At 43.7% G+C, this 15,388-nt stretch overlaps 1 protein-coding gene across 1 annotated transcript; it reads right to left on the bottom strand.

Annotated features, from left to right (window-relative positions):
* Window positions 1–305: 305 nt before the first annotated feature.
* LOC132472384 (uncharacterized) lies at window positions 306–11,647 on the bottom strand. The gene is made up of 18 exons (XM_060071989.1): window positions 11,492–11,647; window positions 11,271–11,394; window positions 10,701–10,746; window positions 10,263–10,334; window positions 9,988–10,149; window positions 9,562–9,679; window positions 9,144–9,322; window positions 8,741–8,822; window positions 8,506–8,636; window positions 3,787–3,956; window positions 3,163–3,208; window positions 2,953–3,024; window positions 2,669–2,824; window positions 2,076–2,193; window positions 1,649–1,827; window positions 1,422–1,503; window positions 1,008–1,138; window positions 306–596 (listed from the first exon to the last, which is right to left on the bottom strand). The coding sequence occupies exons 2-18, from the start codon at window positions 11,337–11,339 to the stop codon at window positions 586–588; spliced, it is 1,824 nt and encodes a 607-aa protein (XP_059927972.1). The 5' UTR covers window positions 11,340–11,394; window positions 11,492–11,647; the 3' UTR covers window positions 306–585.
* Between the last annotated feature and the right edge of the window lie 3,741 nt (window positions 11,648–15,388).

Here is a 15,388-nt window from a genome sequence, read left to right as displayed (position 1 = left end):
ATATGTATTTCAGTTCAAACCTGTATGCTTTGAGCATACAACATTGAAGTAAAGTATTAAAATGTTTATTCCAATTTTGTATGATCCCGCTAGGCTTATGTGAGGCAGTTCTTATACTGAATAAAGTGTTGACAGTTAAGTTTGTTGTCGTGGTCAGAAATGCTGCTAAAATTAGGATAGGCCTCCAGTTCCACTTTCATGTTTCCTTTTTTCTGAATGCTGATCTTGCAAGCCAGGTTTTTTTTCTTTTTTAAACTGCATTTATTTATCATGTATTAAGACAGTAACGGGGGTAGGGGGGTTACCTCAAGGTCATCCCTAAGAAGTCATTACAAACTAAGCAAGCCCATTAAAAAACAGTTTGTCATAGAAAGGCCAGAAAAACAAATCATTTCCTGTCAAAAAAATACAAGATTGAAGTCTTCCAAGGACAATTAGGTATAGCTGCGTGGGATATGCGCTGGATTTAGTAAAGGGAATAACAGAAGGGAGGAAAGACCAAAGTGTTCCCATTCAATTTTAAACGTAAAGGAGAGGGTGTCAGCGAATGCGTCGTCCATCAGAGCATTGAATCCTGTCTTCAGCTCAGTAGCCACCTGTAAGGGAACATAAAAACACGTTATGCATGGTAAATAGACTGCATTTATTCTTGCGCTTTTCTAGCCAGTGGCCACTCAAGGGGCTTTACAATAATGCCTCACATTCACCCATTCATGCACACATTCACACAGCGACGGCGGTGTCAACCACGCCTGGTGACAGCCAGCTCGTCGGGAGCAGTTAGGGTAAGGTGTCTTCTTGCTCAGGGACACCTCGACACTCACGCCAGGAGAAGCCGGGGATCGAACTAGCAACCTTCCGGTTACCAGCCAACACACTCTACCTCCTTAGCCACATGATGCCCGTTGGACAAAGAGAGCTTGAATCTGTTGCTCTACAGAGTAGACCACCTCGTTTGATTGAACGTGATCAGCTGCCTGTTGGTGTCATATCGGTATTTTACTCACGGCACCGGTAGAGTTTATTCAGTCGTTTGATGTCGTTGCCACTCATCTTGGTGCCTTGTCCGATGACTGCCGTGGAGTCAGGGATGGGGACGATGGTGGGCAGAACTCCTCTCTGCTTGGAGAACGCAAATCTACGGCAGAAGATGAACACAAAGATGAAGTAACATACGGGCCTGGGATTATAGATTCAAATAGCATTAATGTTACACATAGGTATATTTAATACAATAAGGAGGAATAAAGCATAAAAATGCAAAAATAAATTCTTAAATAAAAATGATATCGATATTTGGCGCCAGTGTATCAATTTTCGTATCGCATGAAGAAGGGCAACCATAAATATTGACCGTTTCGATATTTTGTCCCAACCCTAATTACGTATACACATGAAGACATGCAGGCACACACACTGACCTGCTGTAGTGCATGATGGAGCTGTAGTCATACGGAGTGCCCAGGTTGTTGGTGTTCACCTTATTGAAGTTGCTCAGTTTTCCTGTTGAGAAGGAGAGGTGTCAGGGCATGGAGCTGTGGTGTCATTATCGTTATAGACATACAATTACGGCTAACCTTCCTATAATAATTGTTAACTAATAACTTTATCTTAATGTTAACCCAAACAGTGGCTAGGGTGAGCGCACCTGGAAGAACGTTGTTGGTCTGGATTCTGACGTGTTTGTCTCTGTCGGAGCGCGACTGCTCGTGGTGGAAGCCCAGGGCGTGCAGCATCTCATGCTGGACGATGCGGGAGTAAACACACCCGCGCTGCTGGAGGGAGATAAGTTGACGTCCTCGCTGGCGGCCTATATAGGACCAGCACCTGTCACACACACAAACACAATAACACACACACACACACACGCGCACACACACACACACGCACGCACGCACGCACGCACGCACGCACGGAGACACACACACACACACACACACACACACACACACACACACACACACACACACACACACACGCTCACGGGCCCACACACAGAAAATAAGAACTTTGTGAATAAACAAAACATAGGAGGTGGAGTAGAATGTGTGAGTGCAGCTGTGAGAGCTTCCTACCCGGTGAAAGGATAGAAGTAGAGATAGTCCCGCTGCCTCCGCCTCCAGACGAAGCGAATACAGGAGACTCGGTGAAACTCCACCAGGCTCCGAATGATGACATTTCGCTCGGCCCTGCCTTTAGACACACAGAGAGAGTGGAATCGGAGGAAGCTCAGAGAGTCGTTGAACATTTCCCCATGCAGCAGTGGTTCTCAAATAGTGTGTAGAAAAATCAGTGCTACCAATCACAGATTAAAAAAATGATGGGGAGAAAAATAAACGAACATAACTAATGTGTGTGCGTTCTATTTGGCAGTGTAAACATAAACACTAAAAGGGTTGTTGTGCGTTTTCTCGATTTTCTATTGTCTAGCTTTCAGAATTGAAAACGACCCGATAGTACCCCTATAGTACACTCTAGGGGTGCCGTAAAGTATACTCAACTGTCGGCACAGTTTGCTGATGTAAATGGAAGACACACACACACACACACACACACACACACACACACACACACACACACACACACACACACACACACACACACACACACACACACACACACACACACACACCGGTCCATATTCAGCAACACATATTCAGTGACTTACTGTATCTTGGGGAGATGTAAATAGGCACATAGACATAGCCTCTGCGGCTCCTTGGCCAGGTGCAGCCCCTGGCCGTGCAGGGAGATGCGTTCCGAGTGGACGTAGACGTCTGGGCGATGTCTCCGAATTGGATCCGCGGCCCGCTCCTCAAGCGCTCTGCAGAAACACGTGTTTACATCAACCGACCGCACATCACGACGACCGGACGAGGAAGGACGACGACGAGGAGAGGACGACGAGGTTCCCTGTTTGATTCCCGTGGGGATGGCCTTACACACACGTACCCAGTCCGGTGTTCGCAGCCTCGATGAGGTCGGAGGCACCCTGTGGGGCCTCAGTCTCGCGCTCTGAGCTATCTGAAAACACAGCAAGGAGGCGTTGGCTGAGTTAAAGGCGTGTGCGTTGTGTTCGTATGACAGAGGGAGCCGCAGACAGAGTGGTACAGAGCAGTATGGAGGTCGCAACAAGCGTGTCATGGCTACAGAGAAACTCACCCAGTTCGTTGTCATCGTCCTCCCCTGTTGTGCTGTTTCTTTCACCCTGCAAGGAAAGAAACACAGAAACGTATTTTTTTGAGCGTGTGTGTGTCTGTATGTGTGTGTGTGTGTGTGTGTGTGTGTGTGTGTGTGTGTGTGTGTGTGTGTGTGTGTGTGTGTGTGTGTGTGTGTGTGTGTGTGTGTGTGTGTGTGTGTGTGTGTGTGTGTGTGTGAATCTATGTCTACACACAACAATGTTCACCTCTCTGCTATTAATGAGCGAGAGGGAGACAAAAGAGGGATGGAGGTAGAGAGAGAGAAGGAGACAGAGATGGAGGTAGAGAGAGAGAGAGAGAGAGAGAGAGAGAGAGAGAGAGAGAGAGAGAGAGAGAGAGAGAGATGGAGGGAGAGAGATGGAGGTAGAGAGATACAGAGGGAAGGATGTAGAGAGATAGACAGACAGACAGACAGACAGACAGAGACAGAGATGGAGGAAGAGAGAGAGACAAAGAGATGGGGGAGAGAGAGACAGAGAGATGGAGTGAGAGAGAGAGAGAGAGAGACAGAGAGATGGAGTGAGAGAGAGAGACAGAGAGATGGAGTTGGAGAGAAAGACAGAGACAGAGAAACAAAGAGCATTACCGAAGCATGGGAGAAGACAGCACTTGAAGTCAGAGAGAGGACGAGGATGAGAGTTGCGAAGGAAGTCATGATGAAATCCCTCGATCTTATCTTTTCTTTTGGTCCAAGGATCTGAACAGATTTGCTGAAATCAAAAGAAGACAGAAGCAGATGAGCACAGCTGTTGTGTCAGTGTCCCCTATGTGCGAGGGGGGGACAGATAAGGATTTCCCCTTACCTCTTCAGGAGAGTCGAAGGCTGTACACAAAAGCGTCTTGCCCTCTTCTTTTATAGACGCCATGGGTGGACCTCTGATGTTTTTTTGGGGGGGTTTCATCTGCAAAGTCCTCCTCCATTGATTTAGTGCATGCTTGGTTGTAAGGTGAGGTGACAATTAATAACATTGTTGAATCTGAGCCAAAACAATTAAAAATCAACACTTAATAACCGGTCAAACTAGAAGGGTCAGTGGCGGGATACGGCGTGTTCCTGGAAAGGTAACGATCACACACACACACAAACAAATGAACACACACGCACACACACACACACACACACACGCACTCACACACACACACACACACACACACACACACACACACACACACACACACACACACACACACACACACACACACACACACACACACACACACACACACACACACATTTTGGAATCCTTTGGGGCACTCTATGTGTGTGGGCAGCTTCAGTGAAATATGCATTGCCTAACATGGGGACCAATAAAGAAGCATTGTGTTAAACTGATTATGAGGAAAAAAAGCTCTGAGCTGGGCGTTACCTCACTAAAAAAATATTTATTTCCCGATACCGGATTACTGATCAAGTGAGGGGAAAATGCTAGTGACAATGCCAGCAATCAAATGTTCTCACCACCTGTGAAACCTGAAACCACATTGCCTAACCTCCAGATGTACTTCCCCGAATTCGCCAATGTTCTGTTGCAGTCAACCACCATCCATTCTAAGTGATCTTCATCAAACACATGAAAGACAGACGTCAACTCCTCACACGAAAGACTCCTTCAGTGTGTTATGAGGAAACAGGGGGAGCTGAAGAAAGGTCTTCTGTTCGAGGCCCGCACCACTTGAGATCCAGTCTTGTGGAAGAGTGATGCGCTAAAAAATATTGAACATATATATACTTTTACCCCTTTCAAATGCTATACTCTACTGGAGACAGACTGTACATTTGCGCCATTGTCACCCTGATGCAAGGGTGTCATAGTTAGGTTGTCATTTGGTGTGTGGTAGAGACAGGGGCTCCATGTATATGTAGGGGGATATAAGAGCAGGGAGCTCAAAGTCTGGTGTGTAGGACCTAAACATACTTGTGAACGTTACTGGTTGTTTGGCTACAGGGGGCGCACCTCATGCTAAAGTTAAATTAACAAAGGATCATTACATACGTTGTCATTTAAGACAACGTATGTTAAGTTTTAATGCATACATGGTTTTTGGGTCCATTTAAATTTGTATAGCAAGGCAAGGCAAGGCAAGGCAAGGCAACTTTAATTATACAGCACTTTTCATACACAAGGCAGACTCAAAGTGCTTCACATATAAACTAGAGCTGTCAGTTAAACGCGTTATTAACGGCGTTAACGCAAACCAAATTTAACGGCGTTAAAAAAATTATCGCGCGATTAACGCAATTATTTTATAAAAAAATAAAGAAAAATAATAATAATAATTCTTTGGCTCAAAACAAAGAAGCAGTAGCCTGACTGCTATGTTCAAATGACATTTGTTCAAAGCAGTCGTTTAATTGCACTATAGGCTATTTTTTTGTATCGTCCTGTTTTGATCAGTATATGCCAATGTTGTTATCAATAGAAAATCATTTGCACAAGGCAAGCCGATACACTTCACCATGTTGATAAGAGAATTAAAATGAGAAGAATTATGGGACAAAAAAATCAAGGGATATTTAGCATAGAAAAAGAATTTGCGATTAATCGCGATTAATCGCGAATTAACTATGACATTAATGCGATTATTCACGATTAAATATTTTAATCGCTTGACAGCTCTAATATAAACATTGTCATACAATCAAATTAATTAAAAATTAATTAATAGAAAAGAAAACATATGCAGACAAGGCAGTAGCCTAGTCCAAGGTTAAAATTGTAATAGTCGATTTAAGTTGATTTAATTTAATTATTTAAATGGTTTGACTTTCAAAAAATAATGATGACAAGAAGCCCAACACATTGAGCCATATATATATATATGGGGAAGATGGTTTGATCTTTTTCTGGTATTATTTCAGTTCAGGGCAGTTCTCAATATGTGTTGATGTTGGCCTATAACAGCAACGCTGGATTAGCTTTCATGAAATGAAATTCAGTAACCCTTCCTCCGAGTAGGGGATTAGCTTTCATGAAATATTTTTTTATTTTTTTTATTTTTTTCTTTGGCTCAAAACAAAGAAGCAGTAGCCTGACTGCTATGTTCAAGGCAGTATGTTTGTATGTTCATAGTTTAATTGCACTATAGGCTTTTTGTATTGTCCTGTTTTGATCAGTATATGGCAATGTTGTTATCAATAAAAAAACATTTGCACAAGACAAGCCGATGCACTTCACCATGTTGATAAGAGCATTAAAATGCGAAAAATTAATTGGACAAAGAAATCAAGGGATATTTAGCATAGAAAAAAATCTGCGATTAATCGAGATTACTCGCGATTAAGTTAACTATGACATTAATGAGATTAATCGCGATTACATTTTGAATCGCTTAACAGCACTAGTTCACATACCTTCTCGCTTTCCTTGAAACGGTATGATAGTATTGTCTATTGTCCAATAATAGCACTGTATTCTCTATATAAAGTTATGGTTAGACAAAAAGATCTCAATATCTTTAGATATAGCACATTTCCTCACATTCTAAATCATGAATGTGTCGGCCCACCAAAAAAACGTCATAATCACTGAATGTATATTATTCCTGTGACTATTTTGATATACTTATATATGTATCCATCTAGGATAGATTTTTGCATATTTCTTTTCATCATCTGGGCTGAGCTGAGGCGGTTCTTAAACTGAAGAAAGTGTTGATAGTTTGTTGTCGAGGTCAGAAATGCTGCTAAAATGTGGATACAGTTTTGCTTCCTTAATTTCCTTTTTGGCTGCAACCTCAACAGGTCCATCTTCTAGCATGATGGCAGTTGACTATGACATCACTGGTTTCGCTACAGACCAGTTTTGCATAGAAATACACTGTTCACACACACACACACACACACACACACACACACACACACACACACACACACACACACACACACACACACACACACACACACACACACACACACACACACACACACACACACACACACTCCTGCACGCACACACGCTTAGGCCCAACTGCAAAAACATCAAACTCATACAAATATCATATCATAATTGAACATAATCGAACAGGGTTGGTTATTGCATTTATATGCAAATGAATGTTGATCTTGCAAGCCAGGTTTTTTTTTTTTTTTAAAAGCATTTATTAATTAAGTCTTAAGACAGTAAAGGGGGGTGGGGGGAAGGGGGGAACCTCAATGTCATCCCTACGAAGTCATTCCAAACAAAGCAAGCCCGTTAAAAACCATGAATCATTTCCCATTAGAATACAAGATGGAAGTCTTCCAAGGACAATTAGTGGGATCCATCTGCACTGGATTTAGTAAAGGGATGCTATAGTCCCAGCCCTTGGAAAAACCTGTTGATCCCATTAGCTTTTAAAAGTAAAGGAGAGGGTGTAAGCAAGTGCATCGTCCATCAGAGCATTGTATCCTGTCTTCAACTCACTAGTCACCTGTAAGAGAACATCATAACACGTTATGCATGGTAAATGGATTGCATTTATATTGCACTTTTCTAACCGGAGGCCACTCAAAGCCCTTTGTAATATTGCCTAACATGCACCCATTCAGCCACCGACGGCGGTGTCAACCATGCATGGCAACAGACAGCTCGTCAGGAGCAGTCAGGGTGAGGTGTCTTGCTAAAAGGGTCACCTCGACACTCACACCGGGAGAAGCCGGGGATCGAACTAGCGACCTTCCGGTTACCAGCTGTCGTGGAAATATCAATCATAACTATAAATATACAATCACATACAAATTATATTAACCTTGTTTATATAATTATTACATTAGAAGGAACTGTACTCATTCTCCCTGTATCTTAAAACAAATCCCTTCCTCTCTTAACTGAGAGAGGTTAAGTTAATTCGTATTCAAGTTCCCACTGGAGCCAGTAAGTCTGGTTTTGTGACCAGGCCAATCGACTGACTTCTTTGTTGTGCAAACTATTTACAGCCACCATGTCTTACAAACCTGCAGACATGTCCAATATCCACCCATTGTATTACAAATTGACTTGGCCTTAGGTCACTCCCACTCCCTACCCACAATGGAAACGTTCCCTATAAGAATGTTGTTCACCTATTGTTTCATCGAATGTGTTCTTGGTCAACTTTGCTGCCAGTACTTTTCCCACGATCATGCCTTAAGATTAAATCAAATATTTCGCTGTCCGACGTGTCCGTGAGAGAACTTTCTCTTCATCACCAGCCAACACGCTCTACCTCCTGAGCCAGATGCTGCTCATTAGACAGAGGAGCTTTGAATCTGTTGCTCTACAGACCCCCTCGTTTGATTGACGCTGATCAGCTGCCTGGTTGGTGTCGTATCGGTATTTTTACTCACTGCACTGGTAGAGTTTATTCAGCCGTTCGATGTCGTTGCCACTCATCTCGGTGGCTTGTCCGATGACTGCCGTGGTGACGGGGATGGGGACGATGGTGGGCAGCACTCTGTACTGCTTGGAGAACGCGTATCTAGGCAGAAGATGAACAAAAAGTAGCATACATGATCATACATACATTATAATAGCATTTGAATGGATGCACACGCATGAGGTCACGCAGGCACACACACTGACCTGCCGTAGTGCATGATGGAGTTGTAGTCGTACGGAGTGCCCAGGTTGTTGGTGTCCACCTTATCGAAGTTGTGCAGGTTTTCTGTTAAGAAAGAGAGACGTGAGACCAAGTACTGTGATGTCAATATCATTATATACACACAATTATTTTCTAACCTTCTCAATGATAACTAAAACATGAACGTGAGGGCATGGTATTGTGATGTCAATAGTATAGTATGCATACAATTACTGCTAACCGTCTCAATAATAACTTATTCAGGAATTTAAATCACGACAATGGTAAGAGAAAAAGAAAAATGGAATTGTAATGCAATTAAGTCAATCCACATCCCACTTTCCTTCTTCCATTTCTCTTTCTGTAAAACTAAAGATTAAAAAGCTATTGCTTGGGTGAGTGAACCTGGGTTAACGTTCTTGGTCTGGATTTGGACGTGGTCGTCTCTGTCGGAGCGCGCTTGCTCGTGGTGGAAGCCCAGGGCGTGCAGGATCTCATGCTGGATCACTTTGGGGTAAACACACCCGCGCTGCTGGATGGAGATCATTTGACGTCTTCCCTGGCGACCTATATAGGACCAGCACCTGTCTCACACACGCACACAGAAACACACACACACACAGACACACACACAGGCACACGCACGCATGCACGCGCACACACACACACACACACACACACACACACACACACACACACACACACACACACACACACACACACACACACACACACACACACACACACACACACAATAATAACTTAATAAACAAAATAAAGCAGGTGGAGTAGAATGTGTGAGTGCAGCTGTGAGGCTCCCTACCCACTGGAAGGATAGATGCTGAGATAGTCCCGATGCCTCCGCCTCCAGACGAAGCGAATACAGGAGACTGAATGGAACTCCACCAGGCTCTGAATGAGCACAGTTCGCTCCTCACTGCCTTCAGACACAAAGAGGGAATGGGATCGGAGGAAGGGTTAGAACACACACACACACACACACACACACACACACACACACACACACACACACACACACACACACACACACACACACACACACACACACACACACACAGATAAACACACACGCACACACACAGGTGCACACACACACTAACAAGTACATGCACACACACACACACACACACACACACACACACACACACACACACACACACACACACACACACACACACACACACACACACACACACACACAAACAGAGGCGAATATTCAGTGACTTACTGTATCTTCTGGAGATTTGAATAGGCACGTAGACATAGCCTCTGGAGCTCTTTGGCCAGGTGCAGCCTTTGGCCGTGCAGGGAGAGGCGTTCCGAGTGGACGTCAGGCCGGTCGTCTGGGCGATGTCTCCATGTGTGATACGTGGTCCGCTCCTCAGACGCGCTGTAGAAATACATATTTACATGAATCGACCGCACATCACGACGACCGGACGAGGAAGGAGGACGACGAGGGTCCCTGTTTGATTCCCGGGGGATGGCCCCACACACACGTACCCAGTCCGGCGTTTGCAGCCTCGATGTATTCCGTGGCCCCCTGGGTTGCCTCAGTCTCCTCCTCGTAGCTATCTGAAACACATTGAGGAGGCGTTGTCGACAAAGGAAAGGAAAGGAAGTTGAGCGATGGTGGGTTACTATCATGATGATGATCTATAGATCATACAGACAGGGGACACCACGCCTCGGAGCAGTCCAGGTGAGGCGTCACGCTAAGGGACACCTCGACACGCTAGGAGGAGCCGGGGATCGAACCAGCCGACCCGCTCTTCCTCCTGAGCTACTGCCGCCCCTCCTGTCGAAATATATCGTCTCTGGCTTATTTAAAGACCTGTGGGTTGTGTTCCCCTCGACGAATCACAGAGGGAGCCACAGACAGAGCGATGCAGAGCAGTCTGGGGGTCACGGCCAGTGTGTCGTTGTTCCAGAACAACTCACCAATTTCGTTTTCATCATCCTCCCCTGATGTGCTGTTTCTCTCACCCTGCAGGGGGGGAAAAACAAATCAACACATGTGGGTTTTTGTTTTGTGTGTATGTGTGTGTGGGTGCGTGCGTGTGTGTGGACAGGCACAACTATGTTTACCTCTCTGAGAAAGAGGGAGAGAAAGAACGAGCGACAGAGATAAACAGATAGAGAGGGAGAGAGAGAGAGACAGAGGGATGGAGGGAGAGACAGAGACAGAGAGATTTTTGGAGAGAGAGAGACAGAGATGGAGGGGGAGATGGAGACAGAGACAGAGACGGGGGTAGGGAGAGAGACAGTGATGGAGGTAGAGAGAGAGAGAGACAGAGAAAGAGAAACAAAGACAGAGAGAGAAACCGATGGTGAGGGAGAGAGAGACAAAGAGATGGAGGTAGAGAGAGAGATAAAGGTAGAGAGAGGGACAGATACAGAGCTGGAGGTATAGAGAGAGATGGAGGTAGAGAGAGTGACAGAGAGATGGAGGGAGAGAGAGAGACAGAGAGATGGAGGGAGAGACAGAAACAAAGACAGAGAGGGTCTTACCGAAGGAAGGCAGAAGACAGCACTTGAAGTCAGAGAGAGGACGAGGATGAGATTGACGAAGGAAACCATGATGAAATCACCCAAACTTATCTTCTCTTTCGGTCCAAGGATCTGAACAGATTCGCTGAAATCAAAAGAAGACAGAAGCAGATGAGCACAGCTGTTGTGTCAGTGTCCCCCATGTGCGAGGGGGGGACAGCAAGATAAGGATTTCCCCTTACCTCTTCAGGAGAGTCGAAGGCTGCACACAGAAGCGTCTTGCCCTCTTCTTTTATGGACGCCATGGGTGGACCTCTGATGAATTGGGGGGGGGTTTTGTCTGCAAAATCCTCCTCCGTTGTATGAGTGCATGCTTGGGTGTAAGGTGACAAATGATAACGGTGTTTACTCTGAGAGAAAAGTGTCGAAACAATAGAAAATCGAAGCATAATGACCCGTCGAACCAGTACTGCTGTGCGGAGTACGCCCGTATGGAAAGGGTACACGCATGCATGCACACGCACGCACACACAAACATACATACAAATGTACGCAAGCACACAAAAAAATGCGCACACACACACACACACACACACACACACACACACACACACACACACACACACACACACACAGGGAGAGGGGCTCACTAGAAGAAGCGCTACCCCCCCCACCTCCATACAGTGCTGTAGAATCCCCTTTTTGGTTCAACTTCAAAGTCTAAGTGTTTTATTTTTTTATTTGATCAGAAAAGACGCATGGTCATTCTGTACATTAAAGAAAATGTTAACGTCATAGCCCTTCCCCGATTCAACTGTTCTCCTGTCTGCCTTTCCTTTGTTCTCCTTACATGTCCTCTGTTACAACATCAGATGGACTGGCGACAAAACACTGTTGCATCATCCTGACGTGGTGGACATAACACTTGTCTTTCACTTGACGTGGTGGACATAAGGTATCCTTTGGGGCATTCCTCTATGTAAAGGCAGCTTAAGGGAAATATGCATTATCTAACATGGTGACAAAATAAGCTCATTAAGAAGCATTGTGTTGAATTGGTTTAGAGAGTAAAAGATCTGAAAAAAAGAGTTTAAACTTTGCATTTGTCTCTGAAAATATGACCCCCCAAAATATCACAGCATAGCTCACAGCATTTCATAAAAACCTTTGTAGACAACCTTTCATGAGGGAGATTCTGAGTTAAAAAACCGAAAGCCTTCCGTCCACCCAAGATGCTGTAAAACGTCCCCTACCCAGGCACAGTAAACCAGAAACAGATATCCTCACAGCTCAGTAAGTTAGGGACAGGACCTTTACCCTGCAGGACTGTATGATGGGGTAATGGCCTACCCTCACATATATCTTAGAGTGCTGCTGATTTTTACAAACTACCTGTTTATCCTGATATTTACGTGGCTTATAAATAAGCGTTCCACTGCAAACCTTAATTATATTTAGGTAATATGTTAATAATTGTTGGTGGTTCAAATTCAGTTCCTTGTAGATTAGTACTTTGGCGAATATCATTTTCAGATTTTGATTCTTAAGAAGGCCATAGTATCTGTGAGGGGAGAGATGTTGGTTAGTTTGTATAGGTGGGTGAGCGTCACATCACTAAACAAAATGGCATTTCCCAGAACCTGAAAACTGATCAAGGAAGTGACCAATGCTGGGAACAGGTAGAAAGGCAAGCAATAGATGGTCATTGTTCTCACTACTTGTCAACTCTGAAACAACCATACCCAAATTCCCAAACCTACAGACGTACTTTATAGTACATACGACGTCGCCAATGTTCTGGTGCAGTCACCCTCCATTCTTATTGACCATCAAACACATGAACAACAGATTTCTTCCTTTCACACAATAAGCTCTTTCAGTGTGTTATGAGGAAACAGGGGAGCTGAAAAGGTATTTTGTTCGATGTTCCTGACAAAGGATGATTGATGAGATGATGAGAGAAACGTGACCTCTGTGACAAACCTTGAGGTGTGGACACCTCAAGGTCAAACGTGTTCTGTAAACACAATTGGGGCCGCCACGTGCAATGACAAAATTGCTGCCAGTACCACAGATATTGACGTTGCGGGAATATAGGCTCATGAACAGGTTTTTTTTCTAGAAATATATATGGTGACCACCTAAAGGATTTCAGGGATCACCAAAGGAAAACTGTAGCTGAGAAAATGTTAGTTCAGTTGGATTTTTGGGTGTAATGTGGTTTTGGACAAGCTGTTGGCAATATTTAATAGTTTGTAAATATTTATAATAGTTTGTTTGTAACCATACATGCTGACTTGTTTGATATTGAACATATATAGTTCTACCCCTTTCAAACGCTATACTCTAGAGAACTAGAGAAACTGTGCATTTGCTCCATTGTTATACACCCTGATGCAAGGGTTTCCTAGTTAGGTTTTCATTTTGTGATGAACATAAGACAAGAGTTCAGGGAATAAAAAGAGGAATGAGTGAGTAAAGACATGCATTTGTGCAACGGAGTGAATTTGGAAGGGGAATATAGGAATATGTCTTTGCTGTCAGAATTTACAATTTCGCAAAGTCTTAGGTTGCCAATAGCACCCCTCAAGACTTCGGATTTGACAACTGGTCAGGGTTCATAAGACATTGCAGTCTAACAGATGTGGATTCAAAGACCATTGACAAACTAAAACACAAATAATGTTAGATATTTATTTTCTAAAGTGTGAGCAAATTAACTTATATTACTGGTATAACTGGTATATATTCAGTATATCTTAGAACTACTTATAAAATGCAATCATCCCTGAAAAAAACTCCTAACCTTATATTCTGATAATAAAGCTATAGTCTGAACTCTGGATTGTGAAACACCAGGACATTTTGACCATGCCGATTGTGATTTTTTGATAAATGAGGTGAAACAGATCTACATGTAAATCAGTATGTATCCCATCTCCAATCCTGATCCGGTGAGAAATGAGTTAGACTTATTGGTAATTAATTGCGTTTTGAAGGCCAGTGTGATCCAGGTGACCCAAGTGTGCTAAATGATGAGATTTGTGCTTAGAGTTTGGCAAAAATGTGAAAACAGTGGAATTGTGCTAAGAGTTTAGCAGTCTGGAGTCTTGTCGTTGATACATGAGCTTCAAGTTTTCAGAATTGTGTGCATAGTTCCATTTTCTGGGTGTATACAATCGAGAAAAACTGTAAATATCTTAAACAGTGATCTTAAATCACTGTTACACGATGTGTTTTTATTACTAGAAGAAACCGGCTTGAGCAACAATGATTTGTGATAATTCTATTTTTTAGTGCTCCCGTGCTTGTTTGTTACCACATGTAGTATGTGCATGTCCGTCACTTTGTTACAGCCAGGCAATGGAAACAAACACATCGATTCTTCACTTACATATTTTGCAATCTTCTGAGAGACCAGATATATAGCATTTCTTGCTTTCAAATGGGAGCTTGACCTGTCAAGCGTACTTACCATCACAGTCATCACAAGATCATTCACTAATGACATTGGCGACAGTCTAGTAAGATACAGTTCTCTTCCAAAGATCAGCAATGCAGTTCACCGAGGAGCTTAGCTTGTGAATGTCTGTGGTTCGTGACACAGGAGGAAGGTGCGGTAAACAATTAACACAACAATCAACAATTAATCGCCTCCCTTGTCCATTCCATTTGGCAACATGTTTGGTAAACAGGTTATATTTCGCTTGTTTCATATAAATTAATTAATGAAGAGCGCCACCGGAGGGCGCCCACAACACATTTGCCGCCCTAGGACTCGATCGCCGATCAGTTTGCCGTTGCATTTTATTCATAACCAGTCGTTGTCTTGGGGCTCCAGGCCAGCTCGGGGCCCCAAGCAATTGCTTGGTTTGCTTGCCTTCTCTCGACGGGCCTGCATACAATCAATGTTACGTAAAAACGAAAATCATTACAAGAGTGTGTTTAGATCCAAAACAGACATAAGAAAGGAAGACGGTCCATGAAAATGTAAATAGAATATGGTGCGAAAAACAGGAACAAAAATCAGTTGACACAAGTGGAAACTGGAACGTACAGGAAGAATCAAGACTAGTAGGAGGGAACCATAGGAATAAACTGCTAGGGAAACACTGGGACCTGCTACAAACCACAGACAA

Source organism: Gadus macrocephalus, chromosome 14, assembly GCF_031168955.1.
Source record: "Gadus macrocephalus chromosome 14, ASM3116895v1".
NCBI classification, from domain to species: Eukaryota; Metazoa; Chordata; class Actinopteri; order Gadiformes; family Gadidae; genus Gadus; species Gadus macrocephalus.
This window is presented reverse-complemented; position numbering and strand designations above follow the sequence as displayed.